The sequence below is a fragment of the Vombatus ursinus genome, unplaced genomic scaffold, assembly GCF_900497805.2.
Source record: "Vombatus ursinus unplaced genomic scaffold, bare-nosed wombat genome assembly UNPS02014794.1, whole genome shotgun sequence".
NCBI classification, from domain to species: domain Eukaryota; kingdom Metazoa; phylum Chordata; class Mammalia; order Diprotodontia; family Vombatidae; genus Vombatus; species Vombatus ursinus.
The window spans coordinates 28,440,713-28,459,628 of NW_020954572.1; the positions used below are offsets into that span (position 1 = coordinate 28,440,713).

General features: G+C 37.7%; 1 protein-coding gene and 1 pseudogene across 6 annotated transcripts; one reads left to right on the forward strand and one right to left on the reverse strand.

Moving 5' to 3' along the window:
- Window positions 1-2,480, reverse strand: part of LOC114048809 — a 34,055-nt pseudogene extending 31,575 nt beyond the window's left edge.
- ZNF770 (zinc finger protein 770) lies at window positions 1,028-10,771 on the forward strand. Of its 6 annotated transcripts, none has more exons than XM_027870219.1 (4): window positions 1,030-1,115; window positions 1,495-1,537; window positions 5,361-5,523; window positions 7,503-10,771. In XM_027870219.1, the coding sequence occupies exon 4, from the start codon at window positions 7,576-7,578 to the stop codon at window positions 9,631-9,633; it is 2,058 nt and encodes a 685-aa protein (XP_027726020.1). In that variant the 5' UTR covers window positions 1,030-1,115; window positions 1,495-1,537; window positions 5,361-5,523; window positions 7,503-7,575; the 3' UTR covers window positions 9,634-10,771. The 6 variants fall into 6 exon arrangements, with proteins under 6 accessions (XP_027726024.1, XP_027726020.1, XP_027726021.1 ...); XM_027870218.1 differs by lacking the exon at window positions 1,495-1,537 and adding an exon at window positions 1,985-2,039 and having other exon boundaries at window positions 1,036-1,115; XM_027870220.1 differs by lacking the exon at window positions 1,495-1,537 and having other exon boundaries at window positions 1,034-1,115.
- The last annotated feature ends 8,145 nt before the right edge of the window (window positions 10,772-18,916 follow it).

Below are 18,916 nucleotides of genomic sequence, written 5' to 3' on the forward strand. Positions count from 1 at the left end.
AATCAACTTTCTGCAAGAAGTCTTTCCCAGTCTCTCTTAATGGTAGTGTTCTCCCCTGATTACTTCCTATTTATCATGTATTCAGCTTTTCTGTACATACTTGTTTGCATGTTGTCTCCCCCATTAGACTACAAGCTTCTTGAGGACAGGGGCTGTCTTTTGCCTTTCTTTGTATCCCCAGGGCTTAGCACAGTGCTTGGCACACAGTAAATGCTTATTAACTGTTGGCTGAATGACCTAATTTTAAACAGATCAATTTGTGTCTAGGCCACAAGATGAGAGAAGAAAAATTGAGAAAGTTCTAGAATCCAGGGGCCTACATGTCCAACCCTTGCTCTGGGAACTTGGGTGAGGAACTTCTCTCTGTTCCTCAGTCCCTATACCTGTAATATGGGGACGATACCTCTTTCTCTTTCCATACCACTGAGAACAGAAAAGAGAAAATCTTATTTAAGTTTGGGGGAAGTTGGGGATGAAAAAGGTTCTACTGATGTTATCACAACACAATCAGTATTGTATTTATCACATCGATACCACCTCAGAGGTATCTAAATTATTTAAGACGCTTTTCAATTTTTAAAGCGCTACATAAATGCTGGCCATTATTCAAATTGCCGCGTTAAGAGAGGAGCGTCCAAGCTCCGGAACTGAGTATTAATAGCAACAGGTTTTGTCCCGGACAACTACATAGTGCTTTCCGGTTCAGAGGGACGGATGCGGCCTACTTCCGATTAGCCGGTTTTCCGTGGGGTGGGCCTGGGGTAGGTGATTGTGGGAGTCAGATTCCGCACCCCTCCCTACCTTTCACAGTCTGTACAGTAAGAATGGGGACAGCTGCCTGTCCCATCGGCGTGTTGGTCGGGGGTATGGGGCACAGGCTAGGGCCAATGCCCTTTGCTAGGCACCACCAGTGATCTCGGAGCCCCGATGGAAGCCGTACTGAGAAACCAGAGCTCGTTTCTGCCCGGAACCTCGTCCGGGTTGCTCTCCCGCGGAGTTGCGGCTGCGCACTGAGCCTCTTTGCCGCCGCCGCCTCTTTTTCTGCCGCCGCCGCTGCAGCTCCTCTGGGGCTTGTCGCTCTCCTCTTCCTCAGATCCTCGCTGTCCCGACTCCAGGTGCGTGAGGTGGAGGGCAGAGTCGGTGGGGCGGGGCGAGCTCGGCACGCGTGGGGAGGCCCTTGCCCGTCTCGCCGCCGGGAAAGGGACCCGCCCCGAGCGGGGGCGGGGATGGGGGGGGTGAGGCAGGCCTCTTCCTTCCTTTCCTCCCCTCCCCCGTTGCTCTTACTGAACTGTCTGCGCCCGCCCCCTCCCCGTCCCCATCCCTGCCCGGAGCGCGTGCGTGAGTGAGTGTGTGTGAGTGTGTGTGTGTGTGTGTGTGTGCGCGCGTGCGTGACTGTCTCCATGCGTGACTGTCTGACTCCGTCCGCATGGGGCGGGGGCGGGGGCGGTGTCTCAGGCCCCTTCCCCAGCTTGACAGCTTGAATTCTTTCTCCAGCCTCTGTAGGGATCGGAGGGAAATGCGCCAGACCACCAGTTAGGTAACACTTTTTAACTGTTTGTATGGAAAGGCCAAGGATGAAAGGGAATGATGGCGTGGGCGGAGTTGAGGGGATAATAATATTAATAACAACTAGCATCTCTAAAGCTCTTTAATTTGGAAAACACTTTGCAAATATCTCATTTTGTCTTCACAACAACCCTGAGAGGTAGGTGTAGGAGGATAAAGTAAGCTACTTCCCTAGAAAGGGAAACGCACCAGACAACCAGGTAACATTTCTAAACTGTTTTGTGGGGAGGCCTAGGATGAAAGGGGTTAATGGTGTGGGTGGAGTTGAGATGTTAATAAAATTAATAAGAACTAGGATTTTTAAAGTGCTTTAAGGTTTGAAAAGCACTTTCCAAATTCCCATTTTTATTTTCACTGTAACCCAGGGTGTAGGAGGGAAAGGTAGCTGGAAGGTATTGTTATTCTCCATATTTTACAGGTGAAGAAACTGAGGCGGACAAAGATTAAGTGACTTGCCCAAAGTCACATAGCTGGTAAGTACTTGAGGCTAGATTTGAACTCTGGTTTATCAGACTCTAGGTCTTTCCATTGTGTTACCTATCTGCCTCTAGGTAAGGAAAATGCCACTAGAAGTTGCTCTAGGTGTCCAAAAATTACCTGAGTCTAAATTATTTGTTTTTTTTTATTTGATTTTGAGTCCCTCTCTACGCTTAATGTAGTGTTTTAAATGCAAGTATCATCAACCCCTAGAAGAAGCTGGGTAGTGAAGAGAGCAAGGCCTGGAATCTAAAAGACCTGAGTTCAAACCCAGCCACGTACACTAGCTCTTGAGGTTGGGCAAGTCATTTAACCTTTGTTAACCTAGCACCTTGTGGGCACTTAATAAGTACTTATTCTCTTCCCCCTATTTTACAGATGAAGAAATCTAGACTCAGAGAGGCCAAGTGACTGACCTGATTTAGTAGATGGTCCATGTTACTGTGAATTCAGGGCTTTTGACTGCTAAGACCAGTGCTATAGGAACCCATATAAATCAAGGAGTTTAAGAAGTTACCATATTATCAAAAGATAGCTTTGGTATTCTTCAGTAGATCCAAGAAGTGTTTAAATGAATTTGTGGGTGTTAAAATCTAAGAATAACATAACAAAGAGGGTCACTTGATGTGAAAAACTGTTCTGATTGGGAGAAGGAGACCTAGTTTTTAGGTTCTGGCTATGCCAACCACTTATCTCTCTGGGGGCTTGATTTCTCCTTCTGTGAAACGAGGGGGCCAGACTAATCGTTTCCACGTCCAAAATTCTATAAATTTTTGCCATGTTAGGTGCATCCTTAAATTGTTAGGACATAGAGGACAGTTGTGCTATCCCATAAATGTGAAATTTTCTGTATAATTTCCTGGTTGGACTTGACCTGACTCAATATGGTATTTCTTATTTTCCGTGTAGAATAGGAAGAACTGCTAAATTTCTTCTTTTAAGAACTATTCTCTCCAGAGTAGCTGATCACATGTTGGTGATCTTCAGGATCATCTTTTGCAACATTTTCTAGTAAATACAAGAAGGAAATTAAGTTTCAAGTGACAGGTCAACAACCTTACAAAATTGATATGCCAAGCCCAACCCCTCTAGCATTCTGCAGGACTATAGTATATCAACTGAGATTGTGTCCTGATTCTCACTGGAAATAGGAAAAGGGTTTATCCTGAGTCCTCATCCATTCAGAGTGCTTTTTTTTTTAAAGCACCTGTTTGCAGAGTAATAACTTGCATTGAAAGAGAAACAAAGTCTAATTAAGACATAATCCCTACGTTCTGAGGTCTGATAAAACAGTAATTTTTGTTTTGAATTGTGGAGTGAGGGCCTGGAGCTCAGATGATAGGTGAGGATTAGAATTGACTCTCGAAATGAAGAGGGTGGGGGCTGGGATTGTCAGTGGTTTACCAGCTCACCGATGAAAAGTGGGACTTAGAAAGAGTCGGTAGACTAGATCGCTTCTGAGGCCCCTTTTTAGTTCTCAGTCTGAGACCCTAAGACATTCAGTGTGCACACCTTCTGGGCATCAACTAATGAGAGTTCACAGATGTATAGGGCCAGCTACCATTGTTGCACCATGGAAAACCAGAGCATATATCATCTTTGGTATGAATGTTACAGATTTCCAGCTTCTAGGTGCTGATTGTGCAACTCAGGCACAGACTATTGCAAAAAATATTTAACAGAAAAGACACTTAAGTTAGGCAACTTGGCAAATCATGGGATTCATGGTTTTTTCTGTTTGTTTGTTTGTTTTAAATTTTGATCACCCTGAACCAGATCATGGTGTTTGTACACTCAGAGGCAAGGTCTGTAAACTGTCTCTGCTCACTGGAAAATTGGAGCCTTGACTATAACATGGGCAATTCGTTACAAAACAAATACCTTTCTAACATGGAGAATATAATTTTATCTTCTAAAAATATGTGTATTTATCATTTTTCCCCAGATATGTTTAAGTTAAAAGTGTTCTTTGTTGCTCCTCTTGATCTCCCAATATATGTTGCACCTCACACCAATGCCCTGGGCAGCTATTTACCTTGCTTATACCCCAGTCTTGGCTCTCTTGATCACTTATGTCCCATACTCTGATGTTCACACTGGGGATTTTGGAAGTTTATGTAATATTTTAAACTTAAGGAGAAAACCTATAGTTTCTAGATATATCAAAAATAACAGGTAGTTAACTGCTTTAATATTAAAGGATTCGTGTGATGTATTATGTTGCTACCCCTCTAGTTACTGAATTGTTTTTTACTTTCTGCTCTTAAGCATTTTGTTTCAATTGGTAGGGTAGGATTGATCATCAGGAAGAATGCAGATTAGCTGTGATGTGGTTTGGCCCTCAATAGGATCCTAGTCATTTCAGCTTAATAGGCTACCTGATAATTTTGAATAAAGCTGCCAAATTTAATTTTCTTCCTCACTCTAGATCAGAATTTCTTGGGAAATTTTATAAATATACAGCAGCTAGTATATGGTAGCTTGCTCTGTTGATGAATTACAAAAGCTTTTATGTTATTTCAAATGCAGGTTGCTGAGAAAAACCAATAGATGAGTCATTTTGTGTTAAATGACTAGAACCAAAAGACAGTATTAATGATTCGATGTCAACTTGGAAGGATGTTTTCAGTGGGATGCCCCAGGAATCTGTGCTTTGTCCTGTACTGTTTAACATTTTTGTCATTGTCTTGGTTAAAGGCATAGATGGCATTCTCATCATATTTGCAGATGACCCAAGACTGGAGGGGGAAGAGGGAGTAGCTAACATATTAGATGACATTCCGGATTCAAAAAGATCTTGACAGGCTAAAATAATAGACCCAGTCAAACCAGATTAAATTTAATAGGGATAAATATAAATTCTTATGCTTTGGAGTTCAAAAAAATCAATATTACAAGGACAAGTTGGGAGTTATATAGCAGTTTGTGTTAAAGAGATCTAGAGGTTGTGTGATTCAGCAGTATGAGATGGAAGCCAAGGAGGCAAATGTAATCTTAGATGTAGTATCTGGTCTTTCAGAGGTGATGGTCTGCTTGTCCTCTGCCCTGGTCAGACCGTCCATAGTATTGTGTTCTTGTTCAGTTCACATTTCAGGAAAGACATTGACAAGCTAGAGACAGTCCAAAGGAGGACAACCAGTATGGTGAAGGACCTTGACTTCATTTTATATGAGTATCATTAGAAGGAACTGGCCTGGGGGCAGAGGATGTTTTGCCCAGAGAAAAGAACACTTAGAATGGACATTATACCTGTTTTCAAGAATTTGAAGGGTTGTCACATAGAAGAGGGATTAGATTTGTTTTGCTTGAATCCACAGGGCAGAATTTGGAGGATCAAGTAGAAGTTTCAGAGAGGAAAATTTAGACTTGATAAAAGGAACTACAAACAGAACTACACACAAATGGAAAGGCTGTCTCAGGATGTGGTGGTTTCCCTATTTCTGCAGTTCTTCAAGGAAAGGCTGGATAACAAATTCCTAGGTATGATGGGCAGGGAATTTTTATTAAATAATTCCGGGTTTAAGGCATGAACTTGGAAAAGACAAAGGCTCATATTTCAGATGGCTGATAACAAAATAGAACTATATTTCTGACCTTCAGTTGTTCAGTAAGTTTTCAGTCATTTCCAACTCTTCATGAACCTATTTGGGGTTTTCTTGGCAAAGATACTGGAGTGGTTTGTCATTTCCTTCTCCCGCTCATTTTACAGATTAAGAAACTGAGGCAAACAGGCTTAAGTGACCTGCCCAGGGTCACACAGCTAGTAAGTGTCTGAGGCCAGATTTGCACTCAGGAAGATGAATCTTCCCAACTCACAGCCCAGTATTCTATCCACTGGGCTGCCTAGCTGCTCCTTGGTTAGACCTCCTCCTATTCTGGCAGTAATTGAAAAGTGGGGCCAGAGCAGCAGCAACTTCTGTCTCTTATTCCTTCCTCTGAGGGAGAGGTGAACATAGGTAGAATGGTGAGGAAAAAATTTTTTTTTGCAGTTGTTCAACTTTCAGCAACCATATTGACTCTGAAGACTCAACCCAAACTAATAATAACAGTAGTTAACATTTACATGATGCTTTAAGGTTTACTAAATGCTTTACTTATGTTATCTCATTTGATCCTCATAACAACTCTGAGATAGGTACTATTATTAACCCCATTATTATGGATGAGGAGACTGACCTAGATATATTTGGTGATTTTCTCTGGGTTATACTGCTAGTAAATGTATGAGGTAGAGTTAGAGCTGAAGTCTATCTGACTTCAAGTCCAGTGCTTTACCCTCCATGCCCCCTAGGCAACTCTAGGCCATTCTGGAGCTAATTAGCCGGGTCCTTTGCTTTTCTACCTTCCCCTTTAGTCGCTCCCACTAAGGAGTAATAAAAGGAATTACAACTCTAACCAGTCAATTTAATTACTAGTTAGCTACCCTGATAAGTTATTCATGCAGTAATTATTTGTTGAGTGCCCATTATGTTCAAGATTCTGTATGGGGGTTAAGAACACATGATCCCTGCTGTCACAGAGCCTACTGTTTATAATGATAACATGGGGCAGCTAGGTGGCCCAGGGGATAGAGCTCTGGCCTTGGAGTCAGGAGGACCTGAGTTCAAATGTGGCCTCAGACACTTGATACTTACTTGCTGTGTGACCCTGGGCAAGTATTGCCTCACCAAAAATAAAAAACAAAAAACAAAAATAATAATGATAACTTGCATTTATGTATCATTTTGCAGTTTTCAAATAACTTTCCCATGTTGTTTAAGATATAGCTGATGCTATCTTCCCCATTTCACAGAGGAAGAAACTAAGGCCTAGAAGTTGAAATGATTTGTGCAAGGTCACTTGGCTACTAAGTAGCAGAGCCAGAATCAGAAATATGACTTAGTACTCTGAATTTTTCACAGTACCTCTAATTGCCTATGGTGTTCTCCTATAAACAGAAGTAGTTGACAGTTGAAAAGAATGTGCATCAAAGAATTTGTCTCAGAAGAGTGATGTGTATCCCTTTCTTGCCAGGCAGATCATGCCTAACGTGTGCAACATATTTTGTGCAAGCATGTTTTTGTACTGTTAATATTACTCTTTCCTGTCTCCAAAAATGCTGTTTAAGTTAAAATTTTTAAAAACTTAAATTAGAAATTATATTAATTTAATGGAGAAAAACTTAGTTACCTCATTATTCAGTACCACGGTTGTGGCTAATCTTTTCTAGAGAAATGTTACCTACCTAAGGAATTTTGTAGAGTTATAAACTGTTTTCCTTTTTAAAGGTTTATTTCTTAGAATGTCCAAAATCAGTAATGTTATTTTGAAGGATAGATCTATGATTCTGTTATTTAGAATTGGTATTTTATTTTTAAATGCAGAAAAAGCCCTTTATTTTTAACCTGCAATCCCATTCATCTTTTTTATATGATCAAAAAGTCCTTGAAATAATACTCTTTTTTTCTTTTAACTTTTAGAAACCTATGGAGTTTAAGAAAGCAATGGATTTCAGTGGAATTCACTGAAGAATTTTGTGACTGAAGTTTTAAAATGGTAAAGGTTCAGCAGTGTGTGGTGTCTAACAAGTTACCTAGGAAGAGGCCATATATTTGTAATATTTGCTTCAAGCACTTTGAAACACCATCAAAATTAGCCAGACATTATCTTATTCACACTGGTCAAAAGCCATTTGAGTGCCATGTGTGTCATAAAACTTTTAGGCAACTCGTTCATCTGGAAAGACACCAGCTAACTCACAAGCTGCCATTTAAATGCAGTATTTGTCAGCGACACTTTAAAAATCTAATAACCTTCTTGAAACATCAGCAGCTCCACAATGAAACCTACCAGAATGATGTAAAGCAAGTCAAAAGATTGGTGGAATCCAAGCAAGAAAAGCCAACTTATGGGGTGTACCGTTCTTTTTCAACAGAAGAGAGGTGGGTATTACATCCATCCTCCAAGTCAGATCATGTGTATGGCACTGCAAGGAAAAGAAAGAAAATCCATGCATGTGATACCTGCAGCAAGATGTTTCCATCTCGCTCAAAGCTGGAAAGGCACTTACTTATTCATACTGGCCAGAAACCTTTTAAATGTTCTCTTTGCAGTAAGTCATTTAGACAGTCAACTCATTTGAAAATCCATCAGCTAACACATACAGAAGAGAGACCTTTTCAGTGTTGCTTTTGTGAAAAGGGATTTAAGATTCAAAGCAAACTTCTAAAGCATAAACAAATTCATACCAGAAAAAAGAATTTTCAGACTATTTCATTCAAGAAAAAGAGTCCAGAGCCACGCTCAGCACCAATTAAATTAAATTTAAAGCAGGATGGTTTTGAAAATGATGACACACAGGAACCTGAGGAGGATACTCCAATTGATGTTGACTCTGTTTATATCGTCCCTTTTCAATGTCCAGAATGTGAGCAGTGTTTTGAATCAGAACAGATTCTTGGTGTTCACAAATGTTTTCGTGCAGGAGATGCTAAAAATACAAACAGCATCAAAAGAAACCACAACTATAAAACTAATGTTAAAGGTAAAGTTCTGACTAAGCTTAGGCGAGGTGCGGATAAGCAGTTAGATGCCTTTCGGTGTGACAAAAAGAAGTTTAAAACTAGGTTCTTGAAAAATCGTGATCTTCTTGGGGAGCAAAGCTCTGATCAGAATGCCTCACCTAAAACCTTTAAGAGTCCTCATGGCAAATTTGGGTCTTATAAGAAAGTTAATAGTAGTAAAAAGAAAAGACATTTGCCATTTTCCTGGCAAAAGCAACTTCAGAGCCCTAGTGCAGAAATCAATTTGAAAGGTACTATTAATAGTGAAGGTATTTTAAATGTAGATGATTCAGTGAATAATGACATTACAATTTATAGTCCATCTGGTGAGGACTTCTTTGATGATCCTGAAGCGCTTCAACATGCGCTTTCAGCTCCCACTGACGATCTGCATACAAGACATAAAATGTGTCCATGTGACAAATGTGAGAAGGTTTTTCCTTCAATATCCAAACTTCAAAGACACTATCTGATTCACACTGGACAGAGACCTTTTGGCTGTAATGTTTGTGGGAAGTCATTTAGACAGTCAGCTCACTTAAAAAGGCATAAGCTCACTCACATTGAAAAGATCCCTTTTAAAAGACCTATTTACCAGGTAGAATTTGAAAATTTAAACAAACTTTTCACTCATCCAGGAGACAGTTCTCAGTTGGTAGGTTATTCTGAGGCTTCTGATGATCAAGAATATAAGGTGACTGACTCAAGTGAAGTATCAGAATTCAAAGTTAGTACAGAGTCAGGAGATTTCATCCTTGTCACCCACGGTAGAAACATGCAGCCATATCTGTCTAAGAAACTGTTGGAGACGGAGCAGAGGCGTTATAGCCGTTACCACGGCTATTCGGGAAGTGCTGAGAAGAATGAAGGTCTGCTTTACCAGTGTAGTGTTTGTTTTAAAAGTTTCAGGTCTCCATCCAAACTCGAAAGACACTATTTAATACATGCAGGACAGAAGCCATTTGAATGTTCAGTGTGTGGCAAAACCTTTAGACAGGCACCCCACTGGAAGAGACACCAGCTTACTCATTTCAAAGAACGGCCCTAGGAAAATATGGTTGTCTTAAATTTGGTTATGTGACTGATAAAATCACCAACGCAATTGGTGCTAGGCAGACCACTGGCAGTATCCATAGAGATTTTGTTTTTAAAGTCTATTGCATTTGGAATGTGTGATTATCAGTGGGTCGACATTAGCTGAAAGGCAGGGACTATGTCTTATTCATCTTTGTATGCATGCCTTTCAGCACCTAGCATAGTGCCTTGCATATACTAGGCCTCAAGTGTTTGTTGAATTGAATGGAACTGAAATTGAGTGAATTAATATGCAATTGTTTGTCATGCATGGTAAGGTCATAGGATGAGAAAATAGTAAATATATTGTTAATGAGTATCCACCCATTTAAAAAATGATACTTGAGTGTCCAGTGTTTTATTTTAATGTTGCAAATATATGTGGTGGCTATATTAAAAGTATTATTGAAAATCACAATATGATATTCATTTTAGTGGGATTATTCCTTACAGTGTGCCATCTCTTTATATGTACACAAAAATGCAAGAGGCAGAAGGTGGTTCCCACGTGGAAGTAATAAACAGTCTTCACTGTGTTCCCTTTGTATTCCATATGACCTGAAAGTATAACTGACATTTATATAGTGCTTTATGGTTACAAAGTGCTTTAGATAGAGCATGCATTTGATTCTCACAACACTCTATTGAGGTAGGTTGTACAGGCATTACCTCCTATTTTAGATAAGAAAATTGATGCTGAGAAATCAAGTGATTTTGCCTATGGTCACACAGGTATGTGTGTAGTGGTAGAGTAGGCCTGGGCTGAAAATCAGGTCTTTTGACCATTGTTGTCCATTTACTACTCAGTTTTCATGGCAGAATCCTCTAGTTGCATTTTTAAAAAAATGAGAATTAATGGAAGTAAAAATGAATGAAAAATTCTTATAGCAACGTTCTGGTTGCTTATTTAACCTCTTTGAACCCTAGGTTTCTTCACAAAGAGGGAACATGAAATGTTTATTGAATTGAATTGACTATAATAATACTGCATTTCTTCTCAGGAGATAGAGGCAGACTTTTTCCATCACCTACTTTCATCTAAGGCCAGGGGTTCTTAACCTTTCTTATGTCATGGACCCCATTGTCAGTCTCATGAAACCTATAGACCCCTTTCTCAGAATAATATTTTTAAATGTGTAAAACAAAATACATAGGATTATAAAAGAAACCAATTCTATTAAAATACAGTTGCCAAAATATTAAGAAAGAAAGTTCTTAGACCCCAAGTTAAGAATTCCTGATCTAGGCAAAGGTTATGCTTTTACAATGCATTTGAAAAGTGGTTAAGTCGCTAGGCTTTACCCCTGCCCTGTTCAGTTGCCAGACCATGAATATTCTACAGCTTCCTTAATCTTTCTGACTGTCGTGACCAGATTTTCGTTTTAGAAACAGAATGATGCTCATCAGCCCACTTTCTCTGTGGTAACTACTAGATAGGTCTACCAACAGTACTTAGTTGTAGATTAATGACCTGTCATTTAGCCCTGTTTCCTTCATACCTGAGCTCCTTTTCATAAAACTGTCAACTCTGCTTTTCATGTAGTGGTGCCAGCAGTTAACAACAGCTGCATCTATCGATTGTTATTTTACCCTCCATATTTTGTCCTCCATCCTCGTGCAGAATTCTCATGTTAGATAATACTTTGGTCCTAATCCTTTCTTAGACAATTATGCAGCATCCTGATGTATTTGAAAGCAAATTTGATCTGGAGTCAAGGGAAGGCAGTCTTATGGGTGACTGTGGGTAAGTTATTTAACATCTCTGGTTATCTTATTCACCTGGAGAATGAGTCAGGGTTGGACTAGATGATCTAAGGTCTCTTGTAAGTCTAAATCTATAATGTTATGTATTTAGAGATTATTCCTGTTAATAAGATGCTCATCATAGGAATGTAGTAATCACTTGACAAAATAAAACTTATGGTTTGGAAAACTTTCATTAATATGGAGCTGTAAAGGAAGCATGATGAATGCAACTTCTTTTTGGATTTAAGGATTTAATCCTATTTGGAATAAGGATTTCTGGTCAATACAGGTAAAGCGTAGAGGTATCATGGACTAGGGGATAGAGAGCTGGGCTTGGCATTAGAAAGACCTGGGATCAAATTCTAGGCTTGCCACTTACCAGCTGTGTGGCAACCCTGGGCAAATTATTTAACCTCTGTGTGCCTCAGGCAATTTCTTTGGACTAAGGAGTTATAGAGAAGTTGCTGTCTACTTTGTTGGACTCAGTTAAAATCAGTGGTATTCTTAAAGGGAAAGAACCAGCATATTCATATGACGGAATAAAACAACAGGTGAGTACTTGTAGGACACTTAAACACTTTAAGAGATTCATTTCTTTTTTTTTTTTAAGGGACTTATTTCTGAAAGGGAATTCAGATAAAGAATGAAAAGTTTTGTACACTATTTTGAGAGCATCCCTACCTTTTTGGCTCAATATTTACAAAGAAAAATACATAAATACAAACAGAAATTTGACTTTTATACAGTTACTCCAATAAAAACACCCAAGTAATGGGGACCTATTAAATGCTTAAAAAAAAAAAAGAATGTTTCCTTTAAATATTGAATTCTGCTGATACAGGTAAAATGATTTCAATTGTTAAAAATTTATTTTACACAGAACTTTAAAGGTTACACACATACACTACTACACAAAGTGTAACGGTATTTAATTTTGTCTGGATGGATTTAAAGGAAGATGATAAATTTTCTGTAGACCTTTTAAAGAAGAATCATGGTTTTTACTTGCATTGGCATAGATTATTGGTTGAATTTAGTTTGGATGAAATTTGTTCCACTCCCAAACTACATAGAGAGAATTGGAACAGGCTTATGTAATTTTTCTTAAAGGAGGAAAGTTCTTTACTTACCTGTAAATGTTATTATTTAAATACATTTTCTGCCTATTTTTTGAGTTGCAAAAATCTAAAAAATTGTCAAAGTAGAGCTTTGAAGTACCTGTAACAGATCATCTATCTATTTGTGTTGTACACTTTATGTGGAGATTTTAGAAATGTGAATATATGCTACATAAATCTTATTTTAATAAGATTAAGAATTAGATGTCAAAATAACTGATGGACTGCTGCATGCTAGAATCAACTGTTTTTTGTTTCTGAGAAGAATAAACTTCATAAAACTCTAAAGAGCACTGGATCTTATTTTTTTAATTGTCATGTATTAAGTTGATAAATTATCAGTTACACAACTGTTATATAGAAGCTTGGTAGAGCTAGTGGAACTGTTTCTGTAAAACTGTAGTTAAACTCAAGAAAAGTTAAAAAATGAGCAAGTTCTTATATTGATGATTTCTCCAAATTACAGAAAATTTAAAAATATATTAGTTTCTGCAAACATTACTCCCTAGAAGGTCAACAGTAACTTCCTAATTCCCAAAACATTAACGTCTTTTCTGCCCTGGGCCTTAAATTCTCTATGGAATATAACACTTTATAGCTCCTTGCCTTCCTCTCTTCCTCCCTCCCTTTTCCCCTTTGTGTTGAGTATATATAGGGTGACATTTGGATTTAGTCTACCATCAGCAAAGTTCCCCACCTGGAAGCGCCAGGACCACTAGCTTCAGGGTCAGAGAGTATAATCAATGATGAGATTGTGAAGGATACCCCAAAGTACCAATGTTTCACTAAGATTGCTGTTAAGTTGGCAGACTGAGCAGTATACTTCACATAAATGCCACCAGTTTCTTTCTGTTTTACAAAATACCCAATCTGGGTCATACAATATTGTCATCGACGCAAGCTACATGCTTATACTGTCACTGCCTAAACACACATCAGTGATATTCCTCTAAAAGCCCATTCCAAACTGGTTCTCCCATCTCTTACCCCATTACACTGTGGCCTGCTCTGTTTCCAGGAAACTATATGGAGCAATGCAAAGAACATTTTAAGTTACAAGACCTGAGTTTGAAGGCCAGTGCTGCCACTTACACTTTTTGTGAGTCCTTGGGCAAAACATTTAATTTCTCAAGGTCTCAGATTCCTCATCTGTAAAATGAAAATTTTGGACTAGATTTCAAAAATCTCTTTTTGCTCAAGACCTGTGATCCTATGTTAGGATTCCCTGAGTCTTTGGCACTCAAAAGTCTGTTCATTGAATCTGCTTCATCCTGCCTAAAGAATCCAAGTCTTTGTCCCTCTGTCTGACTTAGGTTTAAAGAGTCTTTGTAATTGCAGTTTGCCATTTCCTTCTCCAGCTCATTTTACAGATGGGGAAACTGAGGGTTAAGTGACTTGCCCAGAGTTGCACAGCTAATAAGGCTGAGGCAAGATTTGAACTCAGGTCTTCCTGATTCCAGGCCAGGTACCCTATCCAGCATGCCACCTACCCGCCTCCAATCTCCAACTTGAATCCCTTTGAAATGATTTCAGGGGCTGCCTTCCAACAAATCCAAAAGGACTGTTTGTGTCTGATGCCCTGTGATTTTCCTTAGCCTTTGATATCCTAAGTGGGATGCTACATTTGGTGGGATCAACTTTTATCTCAATTCTTTACTCCAAATTATTGCCTTTATTATGTATGTGTAGCTAGCAACAAAACTCCTAGGCTTTGAGCCAGCCTCTTATTTTAGAATTATCTGTGCATATGCTGTTTCCTCCTAGAGGATTTAAATTCCAAGAGGCCAGGCATTCTTTTATCTAAACTTTGTTTCTCCATATCTAGACTTTCCTCCACTCTCTAGTTTCCCTCCACTCTCCCACTTTTACTGTTCTGTAGTATCTCATGAAAGCTTCCTTTCTAGTTCATTGTTACTATGATCCACACTAATCAAGTTCTCATTACTTTTACTTAATTAAGCAATAAACTATTTTCTCAGTCTTTAATTTCTCCCCTCTCTAATCCACTGTTGCCTGATTGTGTAGTTTTACATTTATTGTCTTAAACATATCTATCCCCTACTAGATTATAAACAGGGGTAGGGCCTAGGTCATATTCATCATCACCCCGGCTTTTCAACCCTGCTTTTTTTTTTTTTTTTTGGTCTATCACTCAGTAACTAGATTAAATCAGGATCAACAAACTAAAGCCTATGGGCCAACTTTTGTATGACCCTCAGGTCGTAGTTTGCCATCCTACACTAGATGAATGAAATTGGGAGTAGTGTATGGCATCCGAATTGCAATATTTTAATTAGTAAAATCCAAACTGCAATATTTTTTAGCAATATTTCACTGGGTTTTCTATTTGTTTTCTTTAATAACACTTAGCATATTGTTGATTTAAAAATGAAGGCAATGAGAAGATGCTCAGTGGCTTTAAATGGGCTACAGTATGTTATCAAAGGCAACTTACATATACAAATATGATCAGAGATAGTATGGAGGTAGGCCAGTTATAGTGAGAGAGACATTCCGTGTTGTCTTGGGCTTGACCTGACTCAAGTCACTCCTCTGGTAATTGAAGTTCCATTTGGGAACAGAGTCATTTAAGAATTAACAAAAGGGAATTTACTTAGCCATAGCAGGAAAAGTACATTCAACAAAGATGCACTTGAGAAACCCTTTGGTGGATCAGGCTGACTGAAGCTCCCATTGTGGTCCACTAGTCAAGCATCTCACAGCCCCCCTAGATCCTTGTGGTTGCTTTGTACTCAGGCAATTAGGAAGTGATATATGAATTCTTAATCTTCTGAACCAACCAAGTCTTGAGGAATGTCTCAATACAATTTAAGGAAAAGCTAGCCTAAACTGCATGGAGGAAAGGGTAATAAAGATGTTGCTAGTAACATATATACATGAGATGGACAACTCAAATGGTATACTGGTACCTCCAAAATACTTAAAGAATAAGGTTAAAGCCTCCAGTTTGTTGGATAGAAACTCTGGAGCATTTGTTAAGAAAATGCAGAAAAGAATCACAAGGTAAGGTTATTGTCAGTCACCTTCAAAGGATAAGAATAGGAGAGAGATAGAATTGGAAAAGAGCGAATATTGTCTTGCTTTTCAATTAAAAAAAAAAGGAAGAATGGAGTCAACAAATTATATGTCTGTGAGCTTAGAATTTTGGGGACATTCTAGGAGTAGTATTAAAGTTATAGTTTGTAAGCATCTAGAAAAACCAATAATAACCAATTGCATGGCTTCACCAAAAACAGGTCACACTAGACTAATTGTATAACCTTTTTAGAATGAGGTTATTAGACTGTTAGACCCTGAGTATATGTAATTTACGTAATTTTAACACAGCATTTGACAAGTCTCATGCTATTTTTGTGGACCAGTTGATAGTACAATTGGGATTTGGAACTAGTCAACTAGGCCAATTCAAAGCATAGTCATTGATGCTTTGATGTTGACTTGGAAGGATGATTCCAGTGATACAATCTGGGAATCTGTGCTTGGTCTTATGTTAACATTTTTATCAATGACTAAAATGAAAACTTATCAAATGTACAGATGACACGAAACTGGGAGAGATAGCTAATACATTGGATGACAGACTTAAGGTTCTAAAAGTTATCAACAGATTAGAACACTGGGCTTCAAATAAAATGGAATAGGGATAAATATACAATTTTACACTTAAGTTTTTAAACAATCAGCATCACAAAATGGAAAGAGGCATGGTTAGATTGTAGTTTGTCTGAAAAAGATTTGAGAACTTTAGTAGACTGGTCCCATTGAGAATGGAAAGCCAAGGTGGGCTCCAACTTGTCCCAGATCTCTTACCACAACATACCTGCTGCTTCTATTATATCGTATCTCAACAGTCTATCTAGTCCCTGGTTTACTCACTGTCACTAGTGTCTTTTACCTCCTTGGCTTTTTTCCTCACTCCTCAACTCCATCATCCTCTGCTCAAGACTGCCTGTTGAATAATAACAATCTGCCAACTCTGTTCATTACTTTGTCAGACAAAATGGAACCTAATCCAGCGTGGTCACAACTTTCTCTGAAGAAGACCATCACTCTCCCAAGCTTCTGAGAACTGGAAGAATCTATACCTGGCATGCATATTCTCTCTTTTTATGTCTCTCTAACTAAAGTTGTTTTTTTTTTTTTATTGATAGAAATCTATGTTCTCTCCCTCTCACACCCCACCCCATTGGGAAAAAAAAACAAGAAAAATTCCTTATAATAAATATGCATAATCAAGAAAAACAAATTCCTTCATTGGTCACATTCAAAAAAATTCGTCTCATTTTGTACCCTAAGTCCATCACATCTCTGTCTGTCAGCGTGCTTCATTTTTAGTCTTCTGGCATCACAGATAGTCATTATATTTATCATAGGTTTTGCAGCCTTCAAAATTTTTTGGCTTTACAGTGTTGTTATTATTGTATAAATTGTCCTGGTTCTCTGCTCATTTCATTCTTTATCAGTTTATAAATGTCTTCAAAATTGTTCATTTTTATAATATTAATGTTACATTATCATTCTGGTTTTGTTTATATCACTCTGCATCAGTTCATACATGTCTTTCTATATCTCTTTGAAATAATTTTCTCTCATTTCTTAGAGCCCAGTAGTATTCTGTCACAATAGAAAACCAAATGAGTAGATTTTGTTCAACCATTCACCAGCTGGGTATCCCCTTAGTTTCTAGTTTTTTGCTACTTCAAAAGAAGTGCTATAAATATACTTATTTGTATACATGTATTTTTATAAATATTTTGGTATAAAAGACCTTTTCCTTTTTCTTGATCTCTTTTGGGTATTAGTTCAAAGGACTATGTGATAATTTTTTTATGTATAATTCTAAACTTCTTTCCATAATGGTTGTATCCATTTGTAGGTCCACTAAGAGAGCTTTAATGTGCCTGTTTTCCAATGGCCCCACCAATAGTTGTTATTTTGCTTTTTTGTCATCTTTGCCAATTTAATGGGTGAGAGGTAGTATTGATTTAATTTATATTTCTTTAATTATTAGTGATTTAGATGCTTTTTTCATATGGCAACAGGTAGCTGGGGCATTTTCTCCTAAAAACTGTCTATTCATATCACTTGAGGCATGACTCATTCTTATAAATTAAAATCAGTTCCTTATATATTTTAGAACTGAGATTTTTATCAGAGAAACGTGCTCCAAAATTCTACCCTCAGTTAATTGTTTTCTTTTTATCTTAGCTTTATTGGGTTTATTTGGGCACAAACTTTTTAAATTTATGTAATCAAAATTATCCATTTATTCTTCTGTGATCCTCTCTGTCTCTTGTTCGGTCATGAACTTTTCTTCTATTCACAGATCTGATCAGTAATGTTGTCTATATTTCTATAATTTGCCTATGATATGACATTTTATGTCTGAGTCACATATCTATTTGGAGCTTGTCTTGGTAAAAGGTGTGAGATATTTGACTAAATCTAATTTCTTCCAAACTGCAGTCCAATTTTCCTAGCAATTTTTATCAAATAGTGCATTTTTATATGAGTAGCAGGAGTGTTTGTATTTATTGAATACTAGGCTGACATTCTTTTGCTTCTGAATGTTGTATACATAATCTGTTCCATGGTAAATCTCTCTGATTTTTAAACAGTACCAATTTTTTTTTTAAAGAATTATAGCTTCACAATGTAGTTTGTGATCTGGTACTGGTAGGCCCCCTTTATTCCCACTTTTTTTCATCATTTCTCTTGAGATTCTTGACATTTTTTACTTCCATATAAATTTTGTTATTTTTTTCCAATTCTTTAAATTAACTCTTTGGTAGTTTGAGGGGTATGGTATTGAATAAGTAAATTAATTTAGGTAATATTGTCATTTTTATAATATTGACTCATTCTGACCCATGAGCAATTAATATTTTTCTAATTATTTAGGTCTGTATATCTAAGATCATAGCTGTACCATAGAAGAATTTTGTAAAAGCCCTTCCTTTGCAATTTTCTTTTCAGGGTTAATGCTTTTTTTCTTTCTAAAAATGTTTTTATTCATTTTTAACTGACAAAAAAAGAATATTTCCATGTACACAGGCACAATATAAAAAAGAGGATTCAATATGAAACCATGCATTTCCATTTCACACAGTTTACTTTTTTTGAAAAAACTACATAATAAATATTATAGTTGTTTTCAAAGCTACTCTACTTTTCTGCGCTTCCCTCTAAGTTTTCTTTTATTCTCTCACCTTTTCTTTTTTTCTCCCTCCCTCCCTTCCCACCCTGCCCTAGAGAAGACTACCATCAGTAGACAAGTATGTGTGTGTGTGTATATATGTATAATACATATATACACATGTATAGGAATGTATGTGTATGTATACTATATGTACTTCTACTTATCATTTTTTT

What these genes read in the sequence shown, in the direction of transcription:
- ZNF770 (XM_027870223.1), top strand. Translation starts at nt 7,576, where the DNA reads ATGGTAAAGGTTCAGCAGTGTGTGGTGTCTAACAAGTTACCTAGGAAG.